The sequence below is a fragment of the Spermophilus citellus genome, assembly GCF_964194105.1.
Source record: "Spermophilus citellus genome assembly, chromosome: 3".
Classification (NCBI taxonomy): domain Eukaryota; kingdom Metazoa; phylum Chordata; class Mammalia; order Rodentia; family Sciuridae; genus Spermophilus; species Spermophilus citellus.
In genome coordinates, this window is record NC_138184.1 from 201,225,879 (window position 1) to 201,233,960 (window position 8,082).

At 36.8% G+C, this 8,082-nt stretch overlaps 1 protein-coding gene across 1 annotated transcript in view; it reads left to right on the forward strand.

The window, feature by feature from the left end:
* Positions 1–6,185, forward strand: part of HEPACAM2 (HEPACAM family member 2) — a gene marked incomplete at both ends in the record, with an annotated part of 32,207 nt that extends 26,022 nt beyond the window's left edge. The window contains 5 exons of the mRNA XM_081288186.1: positions 1,531–1,656; positions 1,740–1,764; positions 1,845–1,882; positions 3,162–3,235; positions 6,072–6,185. Coding sequence (XP_081144312.1) covers positions 1,531–1,656; positions 1,740–1,764; positions 1,845–1,882; positions 3,162–3,235; positions 6,072–6,185 — 377 coding nt within the window. The remainder of the gene's footprint in view (positions 1–1,530; positions 1,657–1,739; positions 1,765–1,844; positions 1,883–3,161; positions 3,236–6,071) is intronic.
* Between the last annotated feature and the right edge of the window lie 1,897 nt (positions 6,186–8,082).

The following is an 8,082-nucleotide window of genomic DNA, read 5'->3' on the forward strand; positions in this document are numbered from 1 at the left end:
CCGGCTTTAAAAAAAGAATTTAACTTAAAATCTATTTAAAGGCAATATCATGCAACTGTTATACTATAGAAGAGCATTTTAAGAGTGAAATTTTCTGAATACATATTAGAAATTTATAAATTTCTCACTAGAAATGAAGATTTTTGATAATAAAAAACAATTTTGTTTATCTCTTGTGTACTCAAGGGGGAAGTCAAATATGGGAACAGTGTTGCTTGGGGAAGTTAGAAGGGATAACTGGATTTCCATGACTTGTTCAGCAGTTTGGAATGTGTCATCTACACTACATTTTGAAACTATTCTAAGTGGAAAAGACAAGAAAGTGTAGATAGGTCCATACTGAGGGAAGATCAGTGCTTCCTGCTGATCTTGGCTGCTAAAGACCTCAACAAAGATTTACAATCCAGTATGACAGCATGTAGACTCATATTTAGTGCAGAGCTGAATGGCCACATGTTCTTCACCACACCCAGAATGGAATTGGCACCAGATGACTTTCATTTCTACTTGAATCTGGACAGATACAAGCACCCACCATGATTCATTTCCATGTCAATATCTAAATCACGTGGTAATATGGATGACATCTGTTTTCCACATTTTTGTGGAGGACACAACTATTTCCTACTATACAGGTTAAATATAACTAAACAAATTATAATCTGGAGCTGGTATTAACATAGCTGTGGTTAATAAATTGTGTTAAAATAACATTAGAGAGAGGTGGCATCAAGGGTTAAGAGCCTGGGGTCACATCTACCACTTATAACCTGAGTGACCTGGGGAAAGCCTTGCCTCTTCATCTGTAAGAGGAGATGATGAAATAACACCTCCCTGATAAGATCATTGGGAGGAGTCTGTGAGTTAATGTGTCCTGCATTCTTAAAACACAACCTGACATATTGCAAGTATTCAGCAGATGTTAGCTATTAGCACCATATACTACAGTCATATTAACAAAGGGAATAAACTTACAAAACAAAATGAATTTTAGTCACAAGGTGAGACTTTAAACGATTTATTGAAAATCATATTCATTTGAGTTTTAGGATTGACCTCTCTTGATTAGATCAAATACACTTTACTAATTTTTGGCCAATACCTCTCTACATTTAATTATATACCACCATCCCCTTACAAAATTCACATTTAAAAAGGTGAGATGGAAGGAAGTGGCGAGGAAGGGACGGAGAGTGAGAATATTCAGTATCTGGGGATGCAGAGACAATGAGCTGACATAGATTTAAGTTACAGTGGCAAATACAATTGAGAAGTATGACATGAGCTATTTGCTCATTAAGTACAATGTGCCAGTATTATCCCAGGCAGTTTACCACACAAGTTTCCCATCACAGATATCGCTGGGGAATTTTATGTGGATGGGTGTGTATGTGTTCTAAAATAAGTTTGCTCCTTTCATTTGGTGTCTCTCTAGTTTTGTAATAGCATCTTATTTAACATATTGAATGATAATCAACATGTAAAATCACATAGTAATTTATTACTAAAATACATTTATTTTTTATTTAGGACTAGAGAAACTTGCACAAAAAGGCAAATCATTGTCCCCTTTAGCAAGTATAACTGGAATATCATTATTTTTGATTATATCCATGTGTCTTCTCTTCCTATGGAAAAAATATCAACCCTACAAAGGTAGGTAAAGATTAGAAAAAAATTAAATTATATATACATACTTTTATATACATCTTACTATATTTTTTCTCTTTGGGTTTTAGCTATAAAACAGAAGCTAGAAGGCAGGTAATGCATGTTTCTACAGAAATAATTTTTGAATGTTTTTTTCTCAATTATTATCCCTGATAGAATATTTGTCTTTTCAGGCCAGAGACAGAATACAGGAGAGCGCAAACATTTTCAGGTAATGGGGAGTCTAAAAAGTGGTATTATCAACATTAATTAATGTTTTTATTTGAATTAGTGATATTACTATCAATGTAATAGAAGTAAAATAAGCTGATATTAGTATGATATCTATAATAATATAACATTCATAATAATAATTGACTAGCGCTTTCACTTTACAAATTCTGTCCCTGTATTCATTTTATGTAAGCCACAAAAATGTGTAAAAGAAGCCTGGAAGTCACTCTCAACTCTGTTTTTCAGGCAAGAAAACTAAGGATCAGAGATTAAATCACTTTCCGTAGTTACTGAGTTCTGCTGAATCCTTCCTTGTTCATTTATTCATTATTATTATTTTGAAAATGCCAAAGGGCTGTCTTGATTTGTTAATTCCTAGGGACGCTGGGATGCCAGCCACTCCATCCCACACAGAAGAGGAACTGGAGGTTTGGCAGGGCCAGTGCTGCTGCTTTGTCCCCACTTGACCCTCATTACCTTCGCTGTTGACTCTGCACTGAGTTGTTGCAAGTTAACAATGGAGATTTTGCTCAGGCCTCGGCATCACCAAGAGCTTGTTCAATCCCTTCTATGCCACATTCCCCTTGGGAAAATCATTTTTCTTGACCTCAACTTCCTCATCTATACAATAGAGATAAAAACTTCTTCCTAGTGTTGCTATGAGAATTAAAATTACGTAGGTGAAGAACCTAATACCCAGATGCTTAATAAATGTGTAACTTATTCCTCTTAGCTAGCCCTTGCCTACTTACAAATGATTGCCTGCAGAACAGGACAGGGCCCTGAGATCATTTGGCTTCTTCCTACCACCCCAATTCCATCACCTTACAGATGATATTTGTGACATGTTGTATTGTATGATATTTTATATATCTGAGAAGCTATAGTTACTCTTTTCCATTATGGTGATCTCTGTTAGATAGAGCAGGGTGCAGTAGCTATCATGGGTGCATCAAATGCTAAAACCTTGGTGTCCACAAGTCTGAATATTGAGGGCTACGAAGGATAAGCCTGTTCTCATGTGTGTATGTGAATATGCAATACATTGTTTCCACCTCAGACTTTAAGAATAATTCCAGTTCCAGTTCAGTTTCAATTCAGAAGGGCTGATTTCCAACAGTGCTCAAAGGCAGTATGACCACAGGGCATTAGGAAATGTTAAATTGGTTTTGTACCTATACCATTTAATTTGACAATAATGTTTTACTATAGTTTTAAAAAACAACAATTGCAAGTCAAAGCTTTGGATTTGTAAGTAGTATTGTTTTCTATTTCAGGCCATGAAGATGCTCTGGATGACTTTGGAATATATGAATTTGTTGCTTTTCCAGATGCCTCTGGTGTTCCCAGGGTTGGTTTTCCTAGTGCCTGATTAACCAAGAAGTAGAATTCTGCTTCACCAGAGGTGTAAGCAGCATTTGTTTAAGAACTTGGGCAGTGTAGTCCAATGGCTGCATTTCCCCCTGCTGCATTAAGCAGTGTTGACTTACTCTGTAATGAATGATGTGGCTGTATCTGGGGAGTTAGCTAAGGCGGGTTTTTTTTTTCTTGGTTTTTATAAGCTAATACAAACAAGGAAGCAACACTAAGTAATAAGTATTCTTTACCTGGGTAGCTTAACAAAGAAGGAATAACTAAATTGAAAGACAAGAGAACTGATAAATAGAGGATCCAGAGTCCCAGGTTTAAGTACTTCAGCATTACTCCAGTGACTGCAGTCCAGCCCATCACTTCACTGAACTCTCTCTGTTCCTCAGTTTCCCTTCATTTCCTCTTCATAACACTTGAGGGCACTTTAATGTTGATTGATCTTATCCTTGAAGGTACCTCATGCTCTTCATAAGAAAGTTGTCATGTAATATAGACCAGAGTGTGCAGGTATACATTTTTATTCTTATCCTAAAGATGCATTCATTAATAAAGGGAGCAGGAAGTTTTTGTACAGTCAAAGCCATTTTTTTTCAGTCTGAAAAAAGAAAAGATCTTTTAAAACACTCAGTTTTGTTTAACAGACGTACAGATGTGACTCTGAGCTAATCACATGAACATTTTTCTAGATTGGTATAAGACCAGTTTTCCCTCTTCTTCCTTATTCCCCTATGATAGTCCATTTATGGAAGGGGTCATAAATGGATGTCTTGCTTCTGGGAATTCTCACTTCCATTTGTTTTTTAAGAACTAGTTGCTGTCAGAAAATGGTCACTTTTCTTGTCCAGAGCATTCTGTCCATGTGTAAGGTTCATCCAGTAAGTTTCCTGGCCACAGACTTTATTTCAGAAATGCCATGTGAGTGATGGAGAGGAGTTGATTGGATTTCATTTTACTCCCTAAGGGTAAGTCATTAACACCAGTGCCCACATTGTCATGAGATGAAAAGAACTCTCCCCCGGAAAGGCTTTGCATTGTCCCATTCAATCCCAGGCAGGATTGGCTCGCCCTTCACTTTCACAACCAAAAGGACAAAAATAAATATTTGATGGATCAGTTATTTAAAATAGCTTCTCACAGGGACAGCACCACTTTAAGGTGTGCCTTCAATTGGTAGAGCAGGAAACTGAAGAACCAAGAGGACTTGTAGTTGAATCTTTGAGGCTAGAAGTTTATTTGAAATAATGCACAATTTTATTCCTAGGAATTCATTGGAAATGAGTGAGATTTGTGTAAAAAAACACCTTAAATTTATTCTTATGAAAAATTATTGGAGCTATGTAAATATGAAGGACTAAAAAGTTTGGGATACAAATTGGGAGGCCCTCTATTGACTCAAAATGCTACAATCCTCAAGAATTTGAAGCAGAGAAATTTAAATGCAACTCAGAAGCTCTCTTATTTGTGTCATAAACAGAATAACTTGATTTGGAGCTATGGCCATTTTCAAAGCTGAAAACTCCTGATGAAATGTCTGAAGTTCTTTAGTTGGGCATTCCAGGTGCTATGGGGAAGAAGTGAGAAATCAAAACCAACAACCATAGGAGGAGAATGGAGACCAGGATGGGAGGAGGAGGATCTGAGGGAGAAGTAGCCAGGATGGCAGATATATGGGAAGATTAGCAGCCAATGCAATGACCTTACCAACAAAACAAGGGCCCACAAAACTAAGATCGCAAAATTGAATTGATAGGGGTTTGTTTAGTTTTAAAGAAATCATCTCTTGGTTTATTGTGGTGCATGCACAAATGAAATTACTTCTCTATCTGTTGTACATTTCACTGTCCACTTAGCATCTCTTTCAGGAGATGGGCAGAAAATAATTGAATGATATGAACTAATGTGTGTATTCAATAGTTTTAATATTCAGTTAAGTTATTGATCATCACTTTTATCATAGCCCCTGCCCATTACGATGCCAAAGAAAATCAAGACTCTTTCTCAAGTACAAATCATAAATCAAAACTCCTCAACCCCAAATGATAGGACAATTCACATATAATAAAGCTTGAGTAAGTAAAAGGAAAACAGGCAGTCTCCAGAAAAGCATGAAGCAAAAATGTTCTAATATAACCCAGCAAATCAAGTTGGGATGAGGTAGGGAACTCCTCAGACTTGGCCAGGGCAGTGTCCTCTAGGTGGAGCTATGTAAATAAGGACTAAAAGTCAGCAGCAGTATTAATATACAGGATGGTTTTTACTAAATTCCTACTATTCTTTTCTCATTCACTCAAGCCTTTAGTTTTTAGAGCCCATTACTACATCCAAACCAAAATATCTCCCTTAATGTACTCCATATTTCTTGGTATTGTCTCTTGCAACATGAATAGGGATTTTGGCTATATATTATTCTTTTAAGCTACTTTTCACATGGAATTGGCAAATAGTGTCAAAGGTTAACTGAGAAGATGTCATATAAGAGATAATATGTTCACTGGTTCTAAGCTGTTCTGTTATATCCTCTTTGCCATTTTTCCTTCCTATTATGTTTTCTGTATAGTATTGACAGCCTTCTTCTTCAATGAAGGGAAAAAAGTCATAGTTTTGTCAAGCTATATTCCTTTTATGACCTCATAGCTTTGTTGCTGCACAAACCACCATAGGGTAAGTCCTGGAAATTGTAACAAGGAGGAAAGAAACATTCTAGGTTCTAATTCTCTAATCATCACAACCGCCAGTTGTTTTCAACTCTATAGCATAGTGGAAAGAAATACTATTGACTAGTCTTGGCTAATTTTTTTATATGCCATATTTTCTAGATGCCAAGTAGGTCTATTCCAGCCTCCAATGGTGTATCAGGGCAAGATTTGCATAGTACAATTTACGAAGTTATTCAGCACATCCCTGCCCAACAGCAAGATCATCCAGAGTAAGTATGAATCTTCATTTGGTGGTGCTATGGAAGAGCTTACCTAGCATTTATCCTCAGAATTTATTGAAAGTCTCAGAAGAAAAATATTAAAACAGGAAATCATAGCTTCTGTACATTTGAAAATGTATAGGACATTTGCCCATCTGAAAATAATTTGGAGAAATAAAACAGGCAAACACACAAATATCTTCTGGGACCATGACCTTGAGCCAGTGGACTAGATGCAGAGCTTTAGAATGAACTGTCTGTTGTATACATTTCTCCCTCTCATGGTATGTCCCCATGGAATCTACATCTAGGGATGAAAGGCATGTTCAGGTCAGTTCTCAACCCATCTGGTTATCTTCATGATTTCCCAGTGGCCATGGTAATATGAGAGCCAGGATGATCTGGCAGTAAAAATAGGACCAGGATTAAAAAGCCTAAGGAAGGTCCACAGCACAGACAGCATCAAATACCAGACCAAGAGGACTGGTCTCTCAGAGATGGCAAAAAACTTCTGTTGAGGCTAAAGTCAGGAAACCACTGATCCAGTTAAGCTCAAAGTTGTCACTAAGAAAGAAGTCTCTGTCCCCTCTTCATGATGGTGAAACTGAGCCCACAGTCTTTTGAAATAATGAAATGGACTATTTGTTGTGGACTGCAGCTGCCTGCAGGCATAACTGCCACAAATCATCTTCCATCATTTCTTTATTTGTCATTTATTGACTCTGAAAAGAACATCAATAACTACACCCAGGAACTTCCCCTCTGGCAACAGAAACAGTGCCAGCAAAGTAATTCATGCACACCTCTGGGTGAATACCAAAAATAACAGCTAGGAGTGAATGACTACGTGAGAAATTATCTGATGGGGAGGAGACCCCAGTCCTGGGGGGAATGGAGGAACTATGCAGTAACTTAAAGGTCATATAAGTGACAAGACACTCTAGAGGACCCCAGAAAGTTATCTGGAGTCAGGTAAATTAGAAACAGATCTTGGTGGAACTAGAAACTAATGATTTTTGGGAAAAACTAGTTTAAAGCAATATACTATAACTGTAATAGACTACTATAAAATGGGGTATTATTCCACGATAGTTTAAAAATAAAAACTCTATGAAATGATATCTAACCCTCTTTACTCTCTGGAATAGAAAGTTAGAGGATGCTTTTTTTTCTTTTCCTTTCCTTTCCTATTCTCTCCTTCCTTCCTGTTTTTTTTTTTTTTGATTGATTGACATATGACTACATATTTATGGGGTTTAATGTAATGTTTTGATCTATGTCTAGATTATGTCATGGTCAAATCAGGTTAATTAGCATATCTATCACCAGAATTTTGAAAGTATGTCTGCTTTAGAAGATTGAATTCAGTAAATTCACTTATTTCCTATGTATCTTTTGTTCTAAATACCTACTTTGCTCACTAGAATGCAAGCAAACCAAATGAAAATTTGGGGTTTACCCTCTGAGGTTCCTAAGTACCTAAATATGAAACAAATAATGAGTTAAAATTGTGAATATGGCAACTACAATTTCAGAACACAAAAGTGATTTGGTTACTTTTGCATATGAGAAAACTGAGTCTCTCTCTTTTTTGTGGGTAGAGGGGGGCTTACCAGACATTGAACCCAGGGACACTTAACCACTGAGCCACATCCCCAGCACTTTTTGTTTTTTTGTTTTGACACAGGGTCTTGCTAAGTTGTTTGAGCTTCATTGAGTTGCTAGGCTGGCTTTGAACTTGCAGTCCTTTTGCCTCAGCCTGGGTTTATAGGCAGGTGCCACCGTATCCAGCTTGATTCTCTTTTTAAAAAATCATCCTCTGAGACCAGATGACTTTCAGACAGAAATAAAATCTTTAGAATAGCTTAAGAATCTAAAAGTTCATTTCAGAAAAAAATCTTTGAAGGTGA